At 37.0% G+C, this 26,582-nt stretch overlaps 1 protein-coding gene across 1 annotated transcript in view; it reads right to left on the bottom strand.

Moving 5' to 3' along the window:
* Window positions 1-379: 379 nt before the first annotated feature.
* Window positions 380-26,582, bottom strand: part of C1H1orf141 (chromosome 1 C1orf141 homolog) — a 44,462-nt gene continuing 18,259 nt past the window's right edge. Inside the window, exons 3-8 of the mRNA XM_067043553.1 lie at window positions 22,630-22,742; window positions 17,415-17,482; window positions 12,578-12,720; window positions 8,115-8,268; window positions 6,138-6,178; window positions 380-430 (exon numbers count right to left, since the gene is read on the bottom strand). Of these exons, the coding sequence (XP_066899654.1) occupies window positions 406-430; window positions 6,138-6,178; window positions 8,115-8,268; window positions 12,578-12,720; window positions 17,415-17,482; window positions 22,630-22,742 (544 nt within the window). The 3' untranslated portion in view covers window positions 380-405. The remainder of the gene's footprint in view (window positions 431-6,137; window positions 6,179-8,114; window positions 8,269-12,577; window positions 12,721-17,414; window positions 17,483-22,629; window positions 22,743-26,582) is intronic.

Here is a 26,582-nt window from a genome sequence, read left to right as displayed (position 1 = left end):
GACATGCTGATCTCATGGTGGAGGACAGGAGCAAGAGGAGCAACGTTGACTCATGTAAGTCATGTCTGCTCACATTCTATTGGTTAAAGTAAGTCCCATGGCCAAGCCCACGTCAATGGAGTAGGGAGATACACTCCAACTATGGAGACACATGGAAAAGGTAGGGAGGAAATGAGTAATTGTGAACAAATTGAAAATATAGTAAACTAGTGTTTAAAAATTTTGCCTTTATGAATTAAAGTCTCCAACCTCTACTCTCCCATCTTTCTTACCTTCTCTTCTGCCACATCTCTCTGACTTCTGCATTCCTCCACTCCTAAGGGATCATCTGATTGCACTGGGTCCACCAATAATCCCAAATAATCTCCATATTTGAGGTCAGATGGTTAATAAACTTAAACCCATTTACAAAGTCCATTCACAGCTGTATCTAGTGTTTGAAAAATAAGGATCAGGAATCTTGGAGAGACATCTTTGAAATTTTACTTACCACACTGGCTTCAATAATAAAATAAGAAAAATTATTTTTGAACTCATCTAGTCCTGGTGCTTGTCACTGTCTTCTAGGAAGTTGGTTTATTCAAAATATCCATCCCTATTGAGCATTTCTTTTTTGATATGAAATTAACCTTTTTTTTTAGACTTTCAAATGTGTTGGCATAAATTTGCATTGTAATATTTCCTATGATTCTTTTGCTTGCTCCTACATCTAGGGTTGTTTCTTTTCTCATTCATAATCGTATACTGCGTTTTTTGCTCCTTTCCCTTAAATCAGGTTTGAGAAGAGCTTATCCATTTTAGTGTATTTTAAAAACAAACACACAAAACAACTTTTGCTTTTATCTATTCTTTTATACTGTATTTTTATTTCTAAAGTATTTTTAATGTTTATCTGTATTAATGTCTTACTCATAATTGCTTTTGGTTTGTTTTATATATTTTCTGTTTTCCAAAATAAGAACCTCGGGATCCTTTTCACTGAACTCTTTTCACTAAGAGGAAGAAAGAAAGAGGAAGAAGGAAGAAGGTAGAAATGAAGAAGAAGAAGGAGGAGGAGGAGGGAGAGAGGAGGAGAAAGGAGAGGGGGAGGGGAGGATGGGGAGAGGAGGAGGGGAGGAGGGGGAGAGGAGAAGGATGAGAAAGAGGAAAGAAAAATAAGACCTATAGCTTTTCTTTTAAACCAGCTTTTGCTGTTGTGCCATAAGCTTTGAAATGAAGTGGCTTCCTTTTCATTATTTTTCACTTTATAGTTTGAGTTTTGATTTCTTCTTTATCCTTTCTTTATTTTTAAACAGTTAATATATTTGGATTCTGTTTAATTTTGATTTCTTTTTATTGGGTTATTTTTTTAAAAAGGTCTCTACATTCATTTTTTTAAAAAGTTAAGTGTTTTTGTGTAGCCTCGCACATAATCCATTTTCTATGGACAAATTCAAAAATTTATTTTCTCTGTTTCAAAGAAACAGGGGTTTATATCCATCATGTCAATTTTATTAATTGCATTATATAATTACTCCATATCCATACTTTTTTTTAACCTGTTTAACTCTGAAAGAGGTGTATTGAGGTCTTCCACAATAATTTTATTTTTTTTAAGTTCTCCTGAGATTTCCAATAGCCTTTGCTTTATATAACTAACTGTTCTGTTGTTTGGTACATATATAGTGCACCAAAGATGCTGTTATATCTCTTTCAGATATTGTGTTTTTATTGTTACAAAAGGCATAAGGTCCTTCTTTGTCTTATTTATTGTTTCTAATCCTAAATTTTAACATCTGATATTAATAATGCCACTCCAATCTCTTTTTGTTTCATTAGTCTGGTATCTCCATCTTCACTCCTTTATTTTCAAGCTTTCTTTATTGCTTTAACTATATTTCTTATAAACAGTATACAGTCATCCCTTTGTATCCACAGGGGATTGGTTCCAAGGCCCCCAACAGATACCAAAATCCATGATGCTCAAGTTCCTTATATAAAATGGAGAAGTATTTGTATAAAACCTATACACATCCTCCCATATACTTTAAATCATCTCTAGATCACTTATAATACTTAATACAATGTAAATGCTATGTGAATATTTATAAATACAGTGTAAATGTAACTAGTTGCTGGTGCTAAGCAAATTCAAGTTTTGGTTTTTGGTACTTTCCAGAATTTTTTTTTTTTGGACTATTTTCTATCTGAGGTTGGTTGAATCCACAGATGTAGAACTCATGGATACAGAGAGCTGATTGTATAGTTAAGTGTTATTTTTAGCTCAGTCTGAGATTCTCTGTTTCTTAAAGAGAAAATTCAACCAGTTCAAATGTAGTATGACAGATACCTGATATCAATATTTTTATGCTATTATGTTTGTTCTTTCTCATTTTCCATACATATTTTTATTAATTCCATTTCTCCTTATTTTGGAAGTCTTCCTATATTTTCTATTCAGGTAACAGTTACCTCTTCTATCAATTCAGATTACAATTGAGAGTAATATATACAACCAGTGTTTTATGAAAAATAGTGTAATGAGTGTGTGCGGGGGGTTGTCTGTGCTGCACTTGAATCGACTTAAGTGCTTTTATTATTTTTCTTGTCAAATTATCCCTGTCTCCTCTAGCATCTTTATCTGTTCTATTTATTTACTAGCTGACTGCTGAATGAGCTGGACTTGGCAGGATGAACAAACAGGAAAAAACTTTATTTTTTCAGATTTTTTTCTGACTGCTAATCCTACAAAATTACTGTGTTTGTTTATTCCTCCCCATCCCTAGGTGAAACCTCTGGCAATTCTCATAATTTTGCCCTTTTCTCCATTACATCCTGCCTGGCTGGCCACCGTCTATTTGCTGTGCCCCTTTAGATAGCTTGCTGTTTTTCTTAGTTGGCTCAGGGAAGCTCAGGTCTGTTTTTGGCAATATCTAGTGACCACAGTTGTGTAAATGGTAGAAGGTAAAGTCCTGCCCATTATGGACTGGTACTATAAAAGCAAGCAGAACGTGACCCCTGTTGAGGCATCTGAAGGAAAATTCATGGACCTCCAACTTCCCAGTTTTTTCATAGGTTTACAGTTTCCTTGTTGGTCTTCTGGGAACCAATGAGACCAGAAACATTTACTTACACAGGACCAAAGACAACCTTTCCCTGGGGTAATCCACAGATCCCAACTGCTAGCTAGTCCCTGGATACAGTACAACTTCCGTTATTACCTTCTAACTCAGAGAATGGTTTCCAGGGCCATATTAAGATCTCAGCATCAGAATAGAAACCATGTCTAACCTTGCACCCCACGTCTTGCAGATGCCAGCATCTATTTGGCTGAGGAGATAATAGATTAAATCTGAGAGTGGAAGAGAAAGGTGCTGAACTTATGTCACCATCTTCCCAGAATCCACTGCTCCCTGCTGTCCAGCTATGTCAATGGCCAATCCTCAGCCAAATGGAATTTTTAAGTTGATTTAGTGCCTTTCTAAAGGATAAAACTCACAAGCTCCAGCAGAAACTTCCAAAAATAACATACAAAATCTTCAGTTCTAATTTGAGTCTACTTTGGGCTGAAGTCTGGACACTGATTGTAGTTAGGTTTAGCATTTAATTTAGAAAAGATGGTAGTAAGACACTTTGGGGAACATCTTTTAAGATGTTATGCTTACACTAAGAGCAGGAGAAAGGATGGGAATAAAAAGGGAATTTTAAATGAATGCTTACCATACTCAAGATACTCCACATTGTTGTTTTAATCTTAAAAATAATAATACAGTAAAATAAGGTATTTTCCTCATCTTAAGGCAGGGATACAGAAAAGTGAGACTCAGAGAGTTTACATTATTTGCCCAAGTTTACTCATAACTGCCCAAACCCAGGGCCTTACACCTGTTTCTCTTGTACTGGATATCAGGAAACCCTACCATCATTACTTGGGATATTATTAGGTATATTTTCTATTTCTTGTCATTTTTATTGTTAGTGGTTAAGAAGAGTCTGTGTTTTCTCTTCTGAGCCAGCAGGGTAGTTAGGGAAACTATTTTGCTTTGCAGTGAGAGAGGGAGGAGTGAATATGGGAGTGGGGTAGAGGTAGGGGGAGAATGGATAAGAGCAAGCAAAGAGAGCAAAAGAGAGTCAATCCCTGTTTTCTGGAAAGAAAGAAAGAGGACTTCATGACTTTGAGTTGCTGCTGCTGCTGCTTCTCCTCCCCAGCCAGTAAAAGAAAGGTAGGGCTTCCCTGGTGGCGCAGTGGTTGAGAGTCCACCTGCCGATGCAGCGGACACGGGTTCGTGCCCCGGTCCGCGAAGATCCCACATGCCGCGGAGCGGCTGGGCCCGTGAGACATGGCCGCTGAGCCTGCGGGTCCGGAGCCTGTGCTCCGCAACGGGAGAGACCACTACAGTGAGAGGCCCACGTACCAAAAAGGGGGAAAAAAAAAAAAAAGTAAAGAGCCAGGAAAGCTTGTGTGTTTCTGCCCTACGACTTCCTACATACCTGAACCCACCACCGTATCTTGAACCCTTTTTCTCTTGCTCTACCCTCATTTACAAAGTCTCCACTTACACTATCTTCCCTTCATCTCCATTTTCTCTCCTTGTCATCCTATTTGAGAGCCAAAATCTGCCTCTACTGTGAAAAGATGCCCAAGAGTAACACTAATGACACACAATAAAGAAAACCTCCAGTCCGTGGAAACAGAGAAGCCTGAACAAGTTTACCTCCTTACCCTTGAAAGTTTCCAAAAGACCTCCAAAACCTTCCTTTAACTGAAATGCTTCTAATTAACCTACTTCTCCTCAAGTACTAACAGTTAAGATTTTTTTTTCAAAGTCCTTAAACTCGCAGATTACCAATGAACTCTTCAAATGCAACTTGTTTCTAAGGTGAATTCCATGTTTATAATGTTTGGGTTCACAAGAAGTTAATGAGTAGATAAAGCAATATAATAATATATTTAGAATTTTTAATCCTTTAAGGATTTGCTGCCAAAATTATTTAGCTTATTATTCTTTTAATTATTTAATAATTATTCTTTTAAATTATTTAACAATTCAGAAAAAAGTCAGTTATACTTAGTAAAGGCATTATATAGTAAAGAAGTTCCAACGTTTACTAACAAAAAGGTATTTGAAATTTTACAAAGTCTTTTAATTGCATGAATTGCTAATGTAATACTAGTTTCCAATGATTATCCAAAATGCTGCTATGAAGATTAATTCCACATGCATCAAGTTAATGGTATATTTGTCTTGTTTGATATCCAATTATGGAGCAAGGTTTTGATGTTATTTGGCTTCCAATAGCAAATTTCCAGTCAGTCTATGCCATTCTTGGTCCTGAATCTACTTTACTGTAGGAATGCTGATGATTGAGCAATCTAATTGAGATAAGAGAAATTCCTGAACTAGTTCCTCTTATTATTTCCTAATTTTGTCCTCTTATTTACTAAAAATAGTATACCACTGTTGGTTTGTAATTCCAATTTCTATGCTTTGTTTTCTTCTACCATCCACTAGAACATTACCATTTAGACAAGAATTTCTTCTGTGATCTTGGAATTTTATTTGCTTCTTGTTACCCAAATTTTGCTGTATAAACAATATTTTATGAGGTGCTTAATTTCTACTTGACAAGTTTAACAAATCATCCAATGGTGTTACATTATTTATTTTATGGACTTTGAGTATATTTTTTGAAGGCTTGAGCAATATTTGACAGGTGAGGCACTCAATTTGCTCATTGGTTTTACTGTAGAAAACATTTTTTCAAATTTGCCAGTTTTAGCACTCATTTCTTGAATAACAGTTTCATCAAGGAAACCCACAAATTTTTTTGTTAGGCTGGAAAAAGTCTGTGAAAAGTTATAGAGTTTATTCCAAGATATGTTTTCAAATGTCTGCTTGCTAGTTTTCTTCCTTAGTTTATCATCTACAACTCTACGGCTTACTTCAAAAGATACTGCTTATATAGTTTTCTTCTGTGTTGTGGGCAGAGTTCTTTTGGGTTTGGAAGGAGTAATAGATTGACCTCTAGTTACAGATTTGAGCATTTCACAATTTCTTTCTAAAACAATATTTGATTTTTTATATGGGTAACCATTTCCATTTTCCATAGAATGGGGAGGAAGCCTGTTTTTTGTCAAAAGTAACATTTGTACATACCCAGTCTCATGGAAAATTATGGGATTTGTATCATTTTGTTCCTGTGGATTAAAGAAAAGAGTATTCATCATCAGTCTATTGAGGCAAGAAGGCTATAATTTTTAAAACATGAAAATAAAATCATAAAGATTCTAAAAATGACTACATAGAAGTTTTTAATATAAACAATAATGGTATTTAAACATATAAAAAAGATGTCCTTATATGTGACACACTTCTTTCTCTTGACACTCTGTTGAGATGTTAGGAGTAAAATCTGAACTTTGGGCCTCCTAAAACCCTTTTTGAAATAGAGTGAGAAATAAAGAAATGTTTGGTGTTGTCACTGGGAAATATGACAGTTGGTGGGATGGAACATTGTTCTATCATTTCTTAGGTTTCCATGTCCAGAAATAAGCAGCATACCAAAAAATGGATTGAGTCAAAAATCAAAAGAAATAGGGCTTCCCTGGTGGCGCAGTGGTTGAGAATCCGCCTACCGATGCAGGGGACACGGGTTCGTGCCCCGGTCCGGGAAGATCCCACATGCCGCGGCGCGGCTGGGCCCGTGAGCCATGGCCGCTGAGCCTGCGCGTCCGGAGCCTGTGCTCCGCAATGGGAGAGGCCACAACAGTGAGAGGCTCGCGTACCACAAAAAAAAAAAAAAAAAAAAAAAATCAAAAGAAATAGAACTGATTATAAGCCAAAACTACAGTCTGAGTATCCTAATAAGTTCAGAAAGTATAAAATTTTCTTTAAAATAATTATATTCATTACTATACCCCAACATTTAGCACAATACTTAGCACAATAAAAAGTGCTCAATATATATCTGTGGAATAAAATAGCCAAAGTAATAGACTGACTTAACAATAGATTACTTTTATCACAGTAGTAGCAAAATCTGTATGTATGAGCTACTCACTGAACTCTTTTCCACATTTCCATTGTAAGGAAAAATGATTAACTCCACAGAAACTCATCAAATATGAGTATTACTAGTATTTAGTTTGTAAACTTTAAGTCAATGATTGCTACTTTTCGAAATATAATTAATAAAGTAAGAAATTAGGATCATCTAATTGTATATTAGTGTCCTTAGTGTGAAAGGCATATTAATGCACATGATTACTGAAAAAATGACAAAAGATCTAGTTTCGCAATCCACTGGTGATGCCCATGTTACCTATTTAGCAATAGTAGTAGAGGTTTGTCAAATTTTTGGTCTCTCTAATCCATACCTTAGGGAATTTCCCACCTTCCGAGTCAATGTACACTTAGGTAGAGGCAAAAACTCGCTTTATCAGCCTCCCTTGAGGTTAGGGCGGAGGTGTGTGACCTAGGCTCTGCCACTCAGACACACTTAAGACAGTCTTCAGTTCAGAAAAAGCAAGCATTTTGAAAAGTAGGCATTGTGAAAACTATTCTAGCGAGGATGGTGGTAGATATATCTATATGAAGGGCAGTACTGGCGAAGATCTTAGAAACAGTGTCACCTGCCCAGAGTCAGAGTTGTAAACTTTTATCTGTGACAACAGCATGGGCCCCAGTGGAGCAACTTGGGGCTGTAACAGGGTTAGTCCTGATTGGAGAGCTTTCAAGCCAGATTGTCTCTCCAGCATCCTAGAGACTCTGAGCTACCAGATGGCCTTTAATAAATGTATTTTCTGGTTGAAATAGTTAAAATAGATTGATAGAAAAGTGAAACATAATCCAGTCATTAAAAAAATCATCGTTATATTTCTTTTATAAACAAGAAAATTTGATAAATCGTTCTTTATAAAGAAAAACACAAAAGTTTCATCTGGTGCAGAGGAATCCCCAGATTTGGGGTGGAGGTTCTAAAAAGAACACTAAGAATTTGTGTTGTTGTCACTTCAGAATATTAAGCCAAGAGGTAAGGAGAATTTATCAAAGATTCTGGGCATTGGAATATGACATTCCCACAAGTAGTAATAATACACATTTTTACTGAACAGTAGTAGATGTTTTTATTACCGTGTAAGAAGTTGCTGTCTTTGCTGGACTAATGTCGATAATCTTGGCATTTGGCTTTTTCAGTTCATCCTCAAAGCACAAGGGGAGCAAGCTTTTCTTTCTTACTGAATACTCATTTAATTGATCATTTCTGATGGATTTATTTTCTTTTGCACTAAAATCATTCATCTCTGGAGGAGATTTTATTCTGAAAATGAACACAAGTTCAGCATAAATGTTTATACGGCTGATTTCAGCTTGTCTGTTCTTGTCTGCCTTTCCCATTCCTCAAAATCATTACTGCTAGAGAACAAACATATGGACACCAAGGGGGGAAAGCGGGGGCGTAGGGTGGGTGGGATGAATTGTGATTGACATATATACACTAATATGTATAAAATAGGTAACTAATAAGAACCTGCTGTATAGCACAGGAAACTCCACTTCACTGTACAGTAGAAACTAACACAACATTGTAAAACAGCTATACCCCCCCCCAAAAAAAAATCACTACTGCTAACATCTCCCTCAAACCCTCTGCCATACTTTCAACCTGACAAGACCATCCTTTCCTGCTTGGTTTGTGGGGGAAAATAGCAAAAGCAGGGGTGGAAGCAAGACAGTAGTATGTGTGCCTCTTTGATTTTCGAGTGGAGAGGAAGTATATTATGTAGGTTGAGGAGAACAACAAAGGAAGAGAGATATATTTGCCACATCCTTTGTTGAGATTCTCAGATGAAAGTGCTTTGCAGGGCAACTTCCTGCCAACACAGGGTGACCCTAGCTTTGTTATCAGGATGAAACGGTGTGGTTAGGCAGAGAGAGGATATCATTTTCATTCCAGATCTCCCTTGATCCACATGTGACATGGACACTGAGATTAGGCTTGCAACAAGCTTGTCATTGCAGGGGTGCAGTGACCCATAGCAAAGGCTTGACTTGGGTGAGGTATAAATAGACAGTCTAAGAAGAGATGAAGACATGACAAGAACTAAATGAGTTCTACCATACTAGTGATAGTTGAGAGTGGACCCTATCCAGGTTCAGAGAGAATAGACTATATGTTCATGACACACAAATGTCAGTAACCACAGAACATCTAGGAATGAGGTCAGCAGTACAAGGGCACTGACCAAGATCCCTGGCCAAGTACCTTTTCCTCAATGTCACAAAGTCCAGTGAGCCCCTCACTCATATACTAAGGTACTATGGTAGAAAGAAACAGAAGGACTGTGTTAAACCTAAAGAGGCTGTGCATTTTTACTCCAAACAAAGTTTAAAACACAATGGATTAATATGAATTTTTTTCATTACACAGGGTTTGAGGATCTCATGAGAAGTATCAGAACTATATAAAAATAAAAAGCTACTGTTTTTCACATCCATGTTGTAGTGTAATTAAATTTGTATCCACTATAAAAATACAATTGTATTCTCTCCATTCATTTTTCATTGTCTTCCTCTCCATTTGACCGTGAACTTGCAGCAGATAGAGCATGTGCTCAATGTCTGAATATGAGCTTGTGTCACATGTGTATGACCTTGTCTGAATGTGAATGTGACTAGCTGAGCAGTCTTAGAACGGTCATTGGATTGTAGTATGGGCCTAGATGGCCATAATAAGCCAGAATAAATTCATTCTGGTCTACAAGAAAACAAAAGGCAGAACTCTTCTTCTTAGAAACATCTTTGAACAAAATAAAATAAAACATTTTAAATAAATTACCTTTTATTAACTTAATCTTCTAAGTGACCAACCAAGTCAAATGGTCCCCTAGGTTTTTTTTTTCAGTTTGAGCTGAAATTATAAAAGATTTTCACAAAAGACATATATATATTATGGCATTTAGAAAATACTTTGTATAAAATATTTTTCAGTGTAAAATAACATGGAAAGTACTTGGTATTGTGCTTGATCTGTAGTAGCTATTCAGTAAAAACTTCTTAAGTGAACAAAATAGAACTGGAAACGACTGAGATCAGGGATCTAATGTTTGGCTAACATAAAACTGGTCTTGGGGATTTTTGTTGAAGAAAGGCATTCCCAAATTTGCAAATCTCTCTAAAATGTAAAGTCATTATTAGCCAGTAGGAAGCCTCAGATGATTAAACACCTGGTATGGAGAGAGGTCAGTTAGCACATGCCAAACAGACTTTGCCACCTGGCATGAATAAAGTGTCCAAGGCGGAACTCTTCCAAATATGCCTGCTGGCCACTCCAGCATTTCTCTACTTTCTTTAACATGTTCCCAGACACACATGCTGTTGGCAGTAAATTCATTTTTTTTCTTGTCCTCAAGTAGTTTGTATCCTGGTGCAATGTTTCCCAACCTTTTCCACATAATGACAGACATATTAGTTAATAGTCTTTGTTCAGTACACTGAGATAAACACTTGAGAACACTTGTAGCCTGGCTACCATGGGGCCAACTCAGCAGTTTTGAAGGCTGAAGGATCAACATTTCAGCACACCTATAACCCTCTCTGAGCACAAAATTCCCACAGTTTATTGGTTAGGAAGCTCTGTTCTAGAGAGAGGAAATAGTCAAAAAACCAACCAACCAACCAACCAACAAAACATATATATAAAATAATTTCAACTACTTGTAAGTATTACAGAAAAATATAAACATGATACTTCATGTAGGGTGGCTGTGGGAGACCTCTCTCAGGAGGGGATATTTGAGTTGAAATCTGAGAAAGGGAAGGAGGCAGCCAGGTGAAGAGCTGGGGGAATAGCAAGTGTAAAGGTCTGAGTATGAAACCAGCTTGGAATGCTCACTGGAAGGCCAGTGTTGCTGGAGTGTAGTGATGAGGACAGGGAGTAAGATGAGATGAGACAGGTGTCAAGGGCCACAACATATAAGGGTACATGTAGAACAGCCCGCCACTGCTATCAAGGAACATTTCAGAGAAAATGTGACATCTGCATAGAACTTAAAGGATAATGCGGTAAACAGAAGGTTGCCTACTTAAGAGTCTTTTCCCCCCTTTTTTGCTAACAGAACTCTGATCCTATTCATTTTTCTCTAAGCAACCCTGTCCTCCAAGGGAGGCTGAGTGCCTTCCTAAATCAAGGGAATGAATCTGGAATAATCTAAGCCTGTGCTTTTCAAAATGTAAGCTACAACCCATCAATTTAGACAATAAATCAATTTAGCATCTCCTGACCAACATTTTAAAAAGTAGAATAGAATAGAGTGTATCACATAGATCCTTAGTAACAATTGTTCAAAACACTAAAATACTGCAATCAATTTCAACTAACAGAAAGACAAATAATTAGGGGTCTATGAATCTGAGTCTTCTGCTCCACAGATAGATTGATAGATATCAATCATTGTGATATAAAAAGTATTTCATACTGTGGGTTGTGTTAAAAGCTGATAATGATTTACTGGTTTTTAGATATGAGTGTATGAAGCTATTCTAGCCAACGAGACACCAGGGGAGGTCTGCTGGAGGGCTTCAGGGAGCATTTTACTCATTTTTACAAAAGGGTCAGAGAGGGACTGCCCTGGTGGTCCAGTGATAAAGAATCTGCCTCACAATCCCTGGTCAGGGAACTAAGATCCCACATGCCACGGTGCAACTAAGCCCGTGCGCCACAGCTACTGAGCTTGCACACCTCGACTAGAGCCCATGTGCTGCAAACTACAGAGCCCTTGCGCCCTGGAGCCTGTGCACCACAACTAGAGAGAGAAAACCCGCACGCCACAACTAGAGAGAAGTCCGCGCACCACAAGGAAGAGACTGCACGCCACAACGAAAGATCTTACATGCCTCAATGAAGATCCTGCGTTCCAACTAAGACCCCACGCAGCCAAAAATAATAAATAAAATAAATCTTTAAAAGGAAAAAAGGGTCAAAGAGCTTTTCTCCTTTTCAGTGGGTGCTGTTACCAGTTATCTTGAATAGTGGTCACCATCTTGTACAGCAAGGCTAGGAGGACAAGCTAGTTGCTGAGACAGTAGAGGCAAGCTGAGGAAAGATGGAGAAGCTGGATATTTGATGGCATCATTAAACCCCTGAATTAACCTGGAGCTGCCTTACTGATGGACTTCTTGTTATTTGAGATTATAAATATCTTTTTTGTCTAAATCATATGTAGTTAGTTTTCTTTTAATTTCAGCTAAAAGTGTCCCAACTATTCAAGATGAATAGGAATCTATCAGGAGAAGTATGTTCTGAGCATAAAGAACAGAGTGGGTCAATCACACAGTAGTTGGAACAGACTGTTGTGATTAGGCTCAGTATAAGCAAAGGACAGAATAGACGACTGGAAAGATATTATATGCCATACTAAGGAATCTAAGCTTTACTATTTTTGTTATAGAGTCTTCAGATGTTATTAAGTAGTGAAATAATGTGGTAATATGATTAGATACTGATATTCCTTGGCTAAAGATTTTCTTAATGTCTATATCTTAAAGTTAGATAGTTAATTTTCAGTTATTTCAATATAAACACACAATGTGTATACCTGTTAATAGAGTCTTTTTCATTCTTATAAGCATTAGACTGAATGCTGGGTACAGGAGAAAAGATTGTAGAACCCAATGTTCTTCTACATTGTTGTTGTCTATGCTGTGAATACAGTTCAAGGAAGGGCTTAGCATGTTCTGCCTAAACATAAAGAAAAGGGGAAACTATCTTAGAAATTATTTTTTCCATGTCTATATTGATAAATAATTTATACTTGATTATTCATATTTGGAATAGCTAATTATGAAAACTAACAGCTGACTAGATCTTTAAATAATTTCAAATATAATGCTTATTTAATCCTCAAAAAAAAAGCCCTATGAAATAGATGTTATTACCACTTCATAGATGAAGAAACAAATCTACAGAAATTTAAAAATTTGACTATGCTCCCATTTTTTACTAACTTTTATTTTCTTTGTCTCTAAAACTTAGCCATTCTTTTCATATAAAATGTATTTCTCCAAATCCAGAGAAAGTCTAAAGTTTAAATACTGATGGGCTTCCCTGGTGGCGCAGTGATTGAGAGTCTGCCTGCCGATGCAGGGGACACAGGTTCGTGCCCCTGTCCGGGAGGATCCCACATGCCGTGGAGCGGCTGGGCCCATGAGCCATGGCAGCTAGGCCTACGCGTCCAGAGCCTGTGCTCCGCAACAGGAGAGGCCACTGCAGTGAGAGGCCCATGTACCGCAAAAAATAAATAAATAAATACTGAGGAAAAAAAGCCCTCTTGGTTTAAACAGAAACTTTACTGTCTCACACACAGAGCAGGTACCACAGAATAGTTCTGAGTAAAGGGGGAAATACTGGAAAAAAGTGATCCAGCTTTACCTAGTGTCTCAGATTGTCTCTGTATATTTCTATTTTAATATAATTATTTAGATATCCAAAATAAACATGCATATGTAAGTATAAACTGCATAATTGTGACTGTCCATCAACCAACCAAACAAATATTTGTTTAGTACCTACAATTTTTTTTCACACTAGGCAAAGAATATATTTCATTCTGGATAATATGAGATAAAAATTTTAAATGTGACAAAAATCCAGGCCATAAAGAATTTACATTCTAAATATATATGATTAGCATGCATGAATCATTGGCAAATAATGTAATAAGATAATATCACTAAGAACCAAACCAATCAATACAATCTTTAAATGAGGAGCAGTTTAGAAGAGAGGGCTGGAATAGACAGGAAACATTTCATCAGTGAGGAAGAACTTAATGCTGGGATTTGGAGATAAGAACATATCAGGAGAGGCCAACAACATACATCCAGGGTATTCATAAGACAGTCAACAGCATATTCAAAGCCAGGTGGGGCAGGGGAGCATTTATCATGTATAGTGTATAAAGGGTAAGTTTCAATAGTCAAGAAGGATGGTTGTGAGAGGGATAGACTATCGATGTCTTCAGAGTCAAACAGATAAACTTTAACATAAAGAAAAAGGGCCAAAACTGACTTGAGAAGAAGTAGAAAATTTGAGCATACCAATAATTATTAAAAGAAATGTAAAGAAGTTTCAAATAACTACCTTTAAAAAAGTAACCCAGGGCTTCCCTTGCGGCGCAGTGGTTGAGAATCTGCCTGCCAATGCAGGGGATATGGGTTCAAGCCCTGGTCTGGGAAGATCCCACATGCCGCGGAGCAACTGGGCCCGTGAGCCACAACTACTGAGCCTGCGCATCTGGACCCTGTGCTCCAGAACAAGAGAGGCCGCGACAGTGAGAGGCCCGCGCACCGCGATGAAGAGTGGCCCCTGCTTGCCACAACTAGAGAAAGCCCTCGCACAGAAACGAAAACCCAACACAGCCAAAAATAAATAAACAAATACATTTATTTTTTTAAAAAAGGTACACAGAACACTCAAGATCTAAATATAAGGGAAATTAATATATGGCATTATTTTTTAGTAACTGATGGAGAATAAGAAAAGAGAGCCTATTGTTTTTACACTGTATCCCTTGAGAAGAAACATAGTTCTAGCACACTGCTATGTTCTACAATAAACAATTATTTACAGAAATGTAATAATATAAATGCTGTTTAAAGCGTTTTTAGCTTTAGAATTAATCTATAGACAAAACATAAAGGCTTAATCAGAGTTGCAAAGTGAGTATAATCATTGACCTCAAAAGTGTAAAAATAAAGATATACTTGACCTAGGGAAGAAGATGTGGAGGAAAGGCTAAAACTGCTAAGATCTTTCATCTTATGTAAAGAGGAATCAGGAGTTAGTGATTAAAGTTGATAGGAAAGAAAAAAGTCTTTAGATATATTATTTCAAAGTCAAAACAGAAGAAGCAGAAAAGTAACTATCAAAGATACAGAAGAGGAAAGAGGGAGAGAGGTGAGATGTAGTGTAAATAAACTAATTCAAATCTTTGTTTTTGATTATGCAGTAGATAATGCTTAAAGTTGCTAAATAAAAAATTAGCGGTAGAAGCTCATTCTTTAGAATTATAGAGTTAATCATAAGAGGAATTGAAACCCCGAAAGGTTAAACATGGTTGCTTCTGAAAAGAGGAAATTAGAACAGAAAGAATGGGTGCAAGGGCTTTGTGTTCTTATTAGCCTTTCTGTATTATTTAATTTAAAAAGGCATATGTATGGGGCTTCCCTGGTGGTTGAGAATCCGCCTGCCGATGCAGGAGACACGGGTTCGTGCCCTGGTCCGGGAAGATCCCACATGCCGCGGAGCAACTAAGCCCATGAGCCATGGCCACTAGGCCTGCGCGTCCGGAGCCTGTGCTCCGCAACGGGAGAGGCCACAACAGTGAGAGGCCCGCATACCACAAAAAAAAAAAAAAAAAAAAAAAAAAAAAAAAAAAGGCATATGTATATTTTAATTTGTTTTTTAAAAATTAAAATGTTTTATATAAGATGCTAGTAAATTTATTATGATGAGTAATCTTATGATGATGTTACAATATATTTATATTTCTTGGGAGATTTTTATTAAACACAAACCTATATAAAACATGTAGATGAGGATAAAACTAATAAGCCAGGCAGTGTATTTTGTCAATATTTTTAAAAAGTATAAAAGGTATAAATTTGCAATAAGATGATAACATGTTATTAATTATGGTGCAAAGTATGTTTCTTCATGTTTCATTCCCCAGATTAGCAATAAACAGGGTTAATAATAAGTAAATTAAGTGAGAGAGTGTCATGGACTTACAAATACTACCAAATGTAAAATAGATAGCTAGTGTGAAGCAGCCGCATAGCACAGGGATATCCGCTTGGTGCTTTGTGACCACCTAGAGGGGTGGGATAGGGAGGGTGGGAGGGAGCCGCAAGAAGGAGGAGATATGGGGATATATGTATATGTATAGCTGATTCACTTTGTTCTAAACCAGAAACTAACACACCACTGTAAAATAATTATACTCCAATAAAGATGTTAAAAAAAAAGAAAAAAGAAAGAAAGAGCCTGATGAGAAGAGGGGAAGGAGGTCCAGCACTTCAGCTGCCATCTTGCCACAGAGTGGAAAGCCAAGGCAGGAAACCATTGTTGAGAGATGGAGACTGAGCCATTATGGCATCATATCAGCCCCTAGATCCAGCTGTGCCTGAAGCTAGACAGCCCTGGACATTTCATGTACATGAGCCAATAAATTGCCTTTTGTGTTTAAAAAAATAATAAATAAATAAAATAATAATAATAAGTAAATTAATACCTAAGAGACTCTCTTAAATGACTTCCCTTTGCTGATTCTCTGTATTAATTTCTCTCTTTAGTCTCCTAGATAAAACCTCCTGAATAATATCCAGGCATGCTCAGTGGTCAAGGCTGGTTGGTCACTTTTCAGGATGCCCATGTATCTCTGCTCAGGTTGTTAGCAAGAGTCAATAGTGCTGGTGCTACAGACATAGAGAACAGACTTGGGGTTGCCAAGAGGGAGAGGTGTGGAGAGGGATGGATTAGGAGTTTAAGATTAGCAGATGGAAACTATTATATGTAGAATGGATAAACAAAGTCCTACTGCATAGTACTGAGAACTATATTCAATATCCTATGATAAACCATAATGCAAAAGAATATGAAAGAATGTATATATATGTATAACTGAATCATTTTGCTATACAGCAGAAATTAACACAACATTGTAAATCAACTATACATCAATAAAATAAATTTTAAAAAAATGTTCCCGGGCTTCCCTGGTGGCGCAGTGGTTGAGAATCCGCCTGCCGATGCAGGGGTCACGGGTTCGTGCCCTGGTCCGGGAAGATCCCACATGCCGCGGAGCGGCTGGGCCCGTGAGCCATGGCCGCTGAGCCTGCGCGTCCGGAGCCTGTGCTCCGCAACGGGAGAGGCCACAACAGTGAGAGGCCCGCGTACCACAAAAAAAAAAAAAAAAAAAAAAAAAAGTTCCCAATAGTATTGGTGCTAAACCTGTTATAATCATTGTTATTGTAATTATGTGAATTAAATAACTATAACAAAAATGGTCTTGGCTATACATCAAAAGGTTAACAAATGGATGTATATATTTATCTTCTAAATTAAAATAAAATATTTAAATTATGCACATGTAATTTTCTATGAGGCCCTGTCTTAACTGACTTTATGATAACTGCTAGTACTTCTCACATTCAATAAATAATTTCCACTGTATTGCCTGTCCAACAAATAACATTATTCTCTATTATTGCCATATATAAAGTTTTGCATATCAGAGATGAAATCACTTTAAAATTTTATGCTTCTGAATCCTAAAATTCATTTGAATTTGGTATTGGTAGAAAAATATATAAAACTATTAGGGATCAGCTGAATTTCTATTAAATAATTGTAAGTATGCAAATTAAACCTACCTCAGTTGTATCCTTAAGATAATGAAAAGATCTAATAGATCTTGATTTTAGATATTCTTCTACTGGCTCTAAAGAAACAAATCCAAACATAAATGATATTTCTATACTGTTAGACTACTTCTAATTTAACTCAACAAACCATTTTCTCTACTTGTAAACTTTTTAGAAATGTAGTTTGTTAGAGATAAATATATTCTAGAATAATTTGCTTTTAAAAAGAATTTCTATTAACAGAATATAACATTCAATTACTATTGTACAATAAAGCTGTATTTTCTTAGAAAAAAAAGATTTCTAAATAAAACAGAATCATACTTGATAGTCAAATAAATCTTCTCATTAATTCCTTTGAAAAGAGAAAGATTCCCCTCAACCTGAATCCCCCATCTCCAATTATGAGTTTTACTATTTTGAATTATCATTTAACGGATTTTTTTTTTTTTAAGTAGGTATAATGTAGGGTCAAGCATGCAGACTTTGGATGTAGGTAGCCTGGGACCAAAAACTACTTTTCTGTTTGTGAGTTATGTAGCTTTAGGAAAATACTTTAATCCCTCTGAGCTTTAGTTTCCCCATCTCTTAAGTGGAAATAATAGTACTATGTAACAGGGATGCTGTGACGATTAAATGAGATAATAGATGTAACAAACTTGCGTCTGGTATTCCTTCAATCAACAGTTATTTGTTGATCATCTGCAATGTGCCAGGCACTGGTGTTGGACTCTGGAATTGTGATTTCTCCCCAAAGATGCACACATTTTATTGGATAGTAGAGAAAAGAATTAAGTAAAGAAACAAAGGAGTGAACAATTATAAATTGAGATGCATGCCGTGACAGACATAGACAGATTTTGGTGAGGGATAGCATGAGAGGGAGGTATAATTTAGATAGGGTAGTTGCTAGGGATTGAATGTTTGTGTCTCTCCCACAATTCATATGTTGAAGCTCTAATTTGCAATGTGGTGGTTTTGGGAGTTGGGCTTTGGGGAGGTAATTAGGTTTAGATGAGGTGATAAGGGTAGAATGCCCATGAGGAGAATAATGCTCTCTCCACCATGTGAGAATAAAGTAACAAGGTGGCTGTCTGCAAACCAAGAAGACGCTCAACAGAACCTGATCCTACTGATCTCAGACTTCCAGCCACCAGAACTGTGAGAAATAAATATTTGTTGTTTAAGCCACCCAGTTTATAGTACTTTGTTATAGCAGCCTGAATAAGAGAGAAATTGGGACTGAGAGGTGGGGTGCTGCTATAACAAATACCTAAAAATATAAAAGAACCTTTGGAACTGGGTAGTGGGTAGAAGCCGAAAGAGTTGTGAGGTGCATGCTAGAAAAAGCTAATATGGCCATGAAGAGATTTTAAAGGCAATTCTGGTGAGAACTCAGAAAGAAAGAGGAGAGCCATTGAGGAAGCTCCCATTTTCACTGAGAATACATGAATAACCATATGCAGAAATGTTGGTAGAAATATGGATGGTAAAGGCCATTCTGATGAGGTCTCAGACAGAAATGGGGAACATGCTATTGGACAATGGAGCAAAGGTGATCCTTGTTATAAAGTGGCAAAGAACTTGGCTGACTTGTGTTTGTGTTCCGGTTTTTTGTGGAAGGTAGACTTGTGAGTGATGAAATTGGATAGTTAGCTGAGATTTCTAAGCAAAGTGTTAAAGAAGAGGCTTGATTTCTCCTGACTGCTTGTAGTAAAATGCAAGACGAGAGAAATGAATTGAAGACAAAATTGTTAAGCAAAATGGAAGCAGAACTTAAGAATTTAGAAAATTCTCATATTACAAAAACTGAGAAAGCATGTTCAAAAAAGAACACTAAGGCTGTGGTGCACTGACCATTTGATAAGGAGATAAGGAGATTGGTATGGGTGTGAAACATGGACCTAATCAGCCATCCCAGCAGAGACACTGCCAGTTTGAAGTGAAGGGGATAGAGACAGTATAAAATGAAGGAAGGCTGTTGGACTTCTTGGGTTTTACAGGATAGGACCACAGAGTTATGCATTGCAAACATGCTATTCCTCAAGAGAAGGGAAGAATGACCATGAAGGTGACTCAAAGATCATCAGGCCTGCCTCAATTTCAAAATCAGAGGCCACTGCCTCAGTTTCTGCCTATGGAGCCCTTGGGGGTGGGCCAACACTCCCACTAGATAGTCCTGGTGATAAAATCTTGGCATAGCAGAGTCCCAGTGGGGAAGTGGGGGAGATGTGACCCCCCCCACTCAGCAGAGTTGTGAGAGCAGGACCTCTGCCCCAGTGGGTCAGGAAGGCAGAGCATCAAGCCAAAGAGGATTATCCTTGAGCCTTAAGATCTCATGAAGTTTGTCTTAGTAGGTTTTAAACTTCCTTGGGACCCATTACTCCATTCTTCTTTCCTATTTCTCCCTTTTGTAATGAGAATGTCTATTCTATTCCTGTCCCAATCCTGTATTTTGGAAGCACATAATTTGTTTGATTCCAGAAGTTCAAGCTGGAGAGGAATTTTGCCTCAGGATCAATCATACCTTGAGTCTCACCATAGCTGATTTAGACGATATTTAGGTGAGACTTTGGACTTTAGTAATAACATAAAACTCAGTACAGCAGGAAAATAATTAACATGTTCTAGGATTCCTTTATTGTCCAGAAGGAGGGTAACAATATATTTTGAAAGGATGAATATTGTAATTTCTAGGGTAATCATTTAAAGAATAGAAACAGAATGCATAACTACCAAATTAGTAAAGGGGAAAAGTTTAAATTTTAAAAACTCAATCCTAAATAAGACATAAGAGGACAGAAAAAGAAACACAGAATCAACAGGAGAGATAGAAAGAACAAAATAAGATGGCAGATTTAAATCCAAAGATATAAGTAGTTACATTAAGTATAAATGGACTAAATGCTCCATTTCAAAGACAAAGATTACAGAGTAGATTTTTAAATCTAACAATTTAGGAAGTGTTAGGAAGCAGAACAAAAGGAACCCTCACAAATCTGATGGGAGCATAAATTGGTAAAAACACTTTGGAAAGTTGACATTATCTATTATAGTTGAAGATAATCATCCCCGGTAATGTAAATCCTGGATATACACTCTCAAGAAACTTTTACACAGATGCAGCAGGATGCCTAAACAAAAATATTCATTTCAGCATTGCAATGACTGACAAACTAGAAACCCCAAATTTCAAGAGTAGTATGGACAAGTGTGATATGTTCATGCAATTGAATACTTAACAGCAATGAAAATGAAGCAACTACACCTCCACAGAACAATATGAGTGAATCTTATAAACGAACGCATACGGCGTGATTACATTCATATACAGTAAAAAGCAAGCAAACTAAACAATATTCTTTAGAGATGCAAATAATAGATGGTAAAAATTTAAAGAAAAGTAAGGAAGTGATTACCACAGAAATCAGGACAGTAGTAACTCCCAGGGACAAGAAAGGGAGAGGTGATTTGGGAAAGGTCAAGTGGTGATGTTGGCAATGCTCTACTTCTTGATGTGCAATATGGTTATATAGGTGTTGTTTTTAAATAATTGGTTATTATACTGTACATTTTATGCTATATTCACTTTTCATAATGTATGTTATTTCATAATTTTAAATGGTTTAATAAAAATGGAAAGTGATTAGAAAGAGGGCAAGAATGAAGAAGAAATACCTGTTGGCAAGCTACTATAGTTGACACGCAAAGATGATGATGATTTGGATTAGGGTGGTGACAGCAGACATGGTGAAAATAGATTAATTCAAGATGAGTTAGAATGAAAAGAGCTTGTTGACATATTGAACTTTGGGGAGGAGGGAAAGGAGAGATCAAGGATTGCTTCTAGGTTTTAGACTTGAGCCAGTTGGCGTAAATTGGTCCAATGTACTGAGAATGGAATGCTGCTGCAGGGACGGGATGGGAGAGAAAGTTTGAGAGAATGGCTAGGATAGGGAATCATGAGACCAGTTCTGGATATTAAGTTTAAGATGTAATGAGAAGTTTGAGTGGAGATTATCAAATAGGTAGTTCAGTGTAGGTACCTGCCCTTCAGAGGATTAGTCTGGATTGAGATATAAATGACAGATTTAACGGTATATCTACGGTATTTTAAACCATACAGATTTAAAATACAGTTGGGTGATCTAATCCGTAAGACTGGATTAGATCACCCAAGGAGAAAGAATGTTTAAGCAGAGGCAGGCTCAGGATTGAGCTCTGAGCAAATACAGTATTTTAAGGTTGGAGAAGAGAAATTAAAGAGAGACTGAGAAAGGGTGAGATAGCAGAAAAACAGAGTTTTAAGCAGAAGGGAGTGATCAACTAACTATACTGGTGTTGAGAGGTGACAGAAAAATATCCTTTGGATTTAGCAACATGGAGATCATTGGTACTCTTGTGGTACGCGGGCCTCTCACTGTTGTGGCCTCTCCCGTTGCGGAGCACAGGCTCCCGACGCACAGGCTCAGAGGCCATGGCTCACGGGCCCCATTGGTACTCTTAATCAGTGTAACTTCAGTAGAATGGTGGAGGAAAGACCAATTTGGAGTAGGTTGAAATTTAAACAAAAGTTGAGGGAGTAGAGACAGTATACGTAAACAAATCTTTTGAGGAATTAGATTACGAAGAGTCACAGAAATGAGGCAATATGGGGCAATGTGGATTCAAGGAGCCTCAGTCAGGGTTGTTGAAGAGCATGACACAATTAGATGGTCTTTTTGATAATGCCAGAGAAAGAAAAACAAAGACAACATAAAACACTCAAATTTTCTGAGGATCTATATCGCTGGTTCCTAGCTCACAGATTCCTGAAGTTTCTAGGAAAGTGAGTTCCTTTACAGTCCCTGTAAAGTAAATTTCTACTAAGTAAGATGTACAAGCTTGAGTGATTTTTTTAAAACAATTACCAGAAAACTCAGGATTGAGCTGAAAGGAAATCCAGAGATTTTCTTTCCAGAAAAATAAACATAAAAATATATTCTTAATTTGTGAATTGTACAAATGTCTATTCTGACATTTATCATCTCTTTCTCTTAGGAAATTCTTCTTTATAGCTCACTGACGTCTTTCACACTGCAGTTATAACCCATAGGCTTTCAATCAAATGTTTTCAACAGAAACATCAAATTATAAGAACTTATAAGACAAACATTAATAAATAATATTTAATAAAAGCACTTCATTAATACATCAAAACAGAGGTAAATATACAAAGCATTACCTATTGACTTGAGTTCTTGAATTTTTATTTTTGTTGGTACAAAGTGTGGTCTTAAATTTGACTTTTCAAAATCACTCCTTTTAGGTTCAGGCATATTTTTGAAGGAGACATATCTGAAAGAAATAAAATTAATCTAAATTAAAATAATCAGAAAATTTACAAAACCAATCTAAAAAATAAATTTGGAGAAATGTGGTCAAGTCCCAATTATATAGATTTGAATGTTATTGTTTTAATATATTATAGTACAAAGTGTAAAAGATTGGGACTGATTAAGCAGGAGCTGAATGTATTAGTGGTAATCACTGGAAACAGAGAGAGAAAAATGCTGTTGTCATAGAATTGAGGGCACTCAGGAAACTATTGTTTACAAGCTAATTAACCCTTTTAGAAAAATACATTGGAAATTTGTAAAATGAGATATTGGGGACATTGCCAAGCCTAGTCATAGTGGTGGGATATGCAGTTAGGGTCAGCTCAGATTCCAGAATAGTATACCAGATAGGATCACAGAATCTATTTACTGTAAACAGAAATTTTTCTCCACTAAATTCTTTAACTGACTATTGATGGTATGTAATTATAATAATTATATAATTTATGATATTTCTGACATCTAAATGCTATGACTCAGATCTCAGACACTCACCTTTAGTTTATATCATCCAGTCTCCCACCTTCTATTATCTATAGGTTGAGGTCCTCCAGATTTATAGTCCAGACCCCAAACTCTTCCCTGAGCTCCAGATTTATATATTCAACTGCTACATGATTTCTGCAGTTAGATATATCATGGGAATTTCAAACATATTCAAAACCAAATGTTTGCTTCCACTTCCTTCCCAATCTGTTCCTTCCCCAGGTTTTCTCATTTCCATTCAGCCAGAGGCTTAGGCCAAAAACTCTGCAATCATCTTTGACTTTTCTTTCTCTCGTTCCACATTCCCGATATCTCAGCACATCTCATTGTATCTTTCTTTGAAATACATTCCAAATCCAACCACTTCCTTCCTCGTCACATCTACCCTAGTCCAAGGCCCCTTCATCTCTCATCTGAACTACTTCTCTACAGGCCTCGTCTTCTTCTATCTGCTCTCTCTGCTGTCACTCTCGTGCCCAGCAGCATTTTCCCAATGCAACCATGGTGGCACCTGTAAAATATAAATGAGACTGTCATTTCCCTCCAACTGTTTCCTGTCACACTGAAATGAAATTCACAATTCTCATTGCAAGACAGAAACTTTCCTCCCAATTCTTGTATTTCCAAGTAGAGGAACTTCCATTGAATGCCCCTCCAGTCCTCTCTCTGTGCATCCCTTTATCCCTCTCCTCCACATGGAAGCAGAGTGAGATTTTTGGCTGTTTGGTTTAAGGAAAGGAACTTATGCTCCCACGTAAGTACCTTGACCCTTGCTCTTCCGTCTGCCTGTAATATTCTTCCCCTAGGTATCTCAAGGTTTACTCACTTAAATCATAAGAGATGTATTTCATAAGTCTTTACTCAAATTTCCATCTCTCCGGAAAGGTCTTTTTGTGCCCCTCTCATCTAATATAGTAAATTAAGGAAATCAATCCTAATTCCGTTAATTTACTGTATTTTTCTTCATAACATTTATCACTAGTGAATTTATATTATACATTCATTTGCTTGTTTATTTGTTGTCTGTCTCTCTACCTTATCCTAGAATGCAAATTGAGGGCAGGGTCTTTGTTTTAGTCACTGTTGTATTCCCATCACCTAGAACAGTGACTGGCACGTAGTACACCTATAAAAAGTATTTGTTGAATGTATGAATTGTTTTGGTAAATTTTGATTGAACTCTCTTATAATCTCCAATGAGTTTTCAGTTTATTCTCTTTAGGTTTTTCAATAAACAATCATTTAATCTTCATAAAATAATTTATCTGTTCCTTTCAAAACATTTAAATTTGCATCTTACGTTGTTATTTAATATCATTGGCACGTACTTCCCGAATAGTTTGGTATACTAGTGAGAATGGGCATCCCTCTGTTTCTAATTTAAATGGGAATGTGTCAAAGATTCCACCCTACTGTTGTTGGCTATATAGTCTTGTTAAGGAGATGGTTTTTTTATCCTTATCTTACTACGGTATTTTTTCAAATACATTTGCAGAATATATAGAGATGTTCAGATATGGATTTCCTTACAGTAAACCAAAGAGCATGCGCTTTGAGGTTAGACCATACTTTGCATCTAGACTCTATGTAAACTTCTGCAGAATATTGAGTTTCTCTGAATCTCAGTCCCTCATATGCCAACTGAGGGTAATATTTACCTCTTGGGGTTGTTATAAGAATTATTTACATTAGATAGGCACCAGCTGCTCACTGCAACTGCGGGGTGATGCCTTTTGCCCCGGGGATCTCCTCACTGCCCCGCACCTTGGGACCTCCTGTTGAAGACATGGGCGTTATCGAGACCCAGCGGAAGCCAGAGGAAGGGAGAAGAGAGAAGGTGATAAATTCCAGAATCACTCATTCATCCCCACGTGGCAATTCTGGGGAAAACCTATGCGTGGTAGTGGTTGTGGCTTTTTTTTCCTTTTCCTGCCCCCTCTCAGCCCTAATCCCCAGCGTCTGTTCGCTACCACAAATAGAGCCTTCTGTTGGATGAAATAAAACCCAACACTGAGCCTTCAAATAACAAACAAACAAAAAATATTAGATAATAGTGAAATATAATAAAATAATTAGGAGGTGATGAGTTTTATCTTTTTTAGTATGTCACTGAATTTTTAGCTTACATATTTAATTTAAATAATGACTGTGTTTAATAACCTTCTAACAAAATCCCTGAAGATTCAACAATCAGCTCTAACAAATTGTTGGAAGCTGGCTCTAGCACACCAATGATCCCATACCAGAAGAAAAAAAAAGATTAAAAGAGGGAAGAAGAGGAGGCGTGCTAGAGGAAGACCACACCAATCTCCCACTTACAGCTCAGGACAGGAAGAATCAAATTGCTGGCCATACCCCTTTCCATTTCAGGTCACTAAACTGGCTTATATGGAGGAAGGGGAAACCTCAACTAATACGTGGGATCAAAATACTAAACTGGTCAGCCTTTTAATAACCAAAAATGATAAGAGTGAAATTGGAGAAATAAATATACAACTGCTCTATGTTTTATGTTCCCAAGTTGAGAAAAGCAGTGAAACAGTTAAGCTAATATTTTTATTTTTGATTTTAAAAAATCTATATTTATAAGCAAGATACCGCAATGGTTTTATATTCTTGTGGTCAGACTTGAGGTTCAAAGCTATCTTTATAAAAAGAATTGGAACTATTCCATCTCTATGCTCAGAAACCATTTAAATACTTCTTTGAAACGTTGGAGTCACCCTGACACAGCTTCAAGAAGCTGCTTTTTTTTTAATATAAATTATTTTATTTCACTTATTTTTGGCTGCTTTGGGTCTTCGTTGCTGCGTGTGGGCTTTCTCTAGCTGGGGCGAGTGGGGGCTACTCTTCGTTGCGGTGCACAGGTTTCTCATTGCAGTGGCTTCTCTTGTTGTGGAGCACAGCCTCTAGGCATGCGGGCTTCAGTAGTTGTGGCACATGGGCTCAGTAGTTGTGGCTCGCAGGCTTAGTTGCTCCGCGGCAGGGGGGATCTTCCCGGACCAGGGCTTGAACCCGTGTCCCCTGCATTGGCAGGCAGATTCTTAACCACTTCGCCACCAGGGAAGTCCAAGATGCTGCTTTTGTAAAAGACAGTTCTTTGACAATTTCTCAAAATTTTCTACTTATTGATTTAGTTACATTTTCTTTTTCTTGTTGATTCTATTTTCACCATTCATATTTTCCCAGATTATCCACTAACACACTTATGTTTCAAAGCAGTACAGTTTTATGAAGTACTCATTATAATTATTTTAATTTCTTTTACATCCATTGTCATAGCTCCTTTCTCATTACTAATATTGTGCCGTTA

This window comes from Kogia breviceps, chromosome 1 (assembly GCF_026419965.1).
Source record: "Kogia breviceps isolate mKogBre1 chromosome 1, mKogBre1 haplotype 1, whole genome shotgun sequence".
NCBI lineage: Eukaryota > Metazoa > Chordata > Mammalia > Artiodactyla > Physeteridae > Kogia > Kogia breviceps.
The sequence above is the reverse complement of the archived record's forward strand: the minus strand, read 5'-3'. Positions and strand labels throughout refer to the sequence as shown.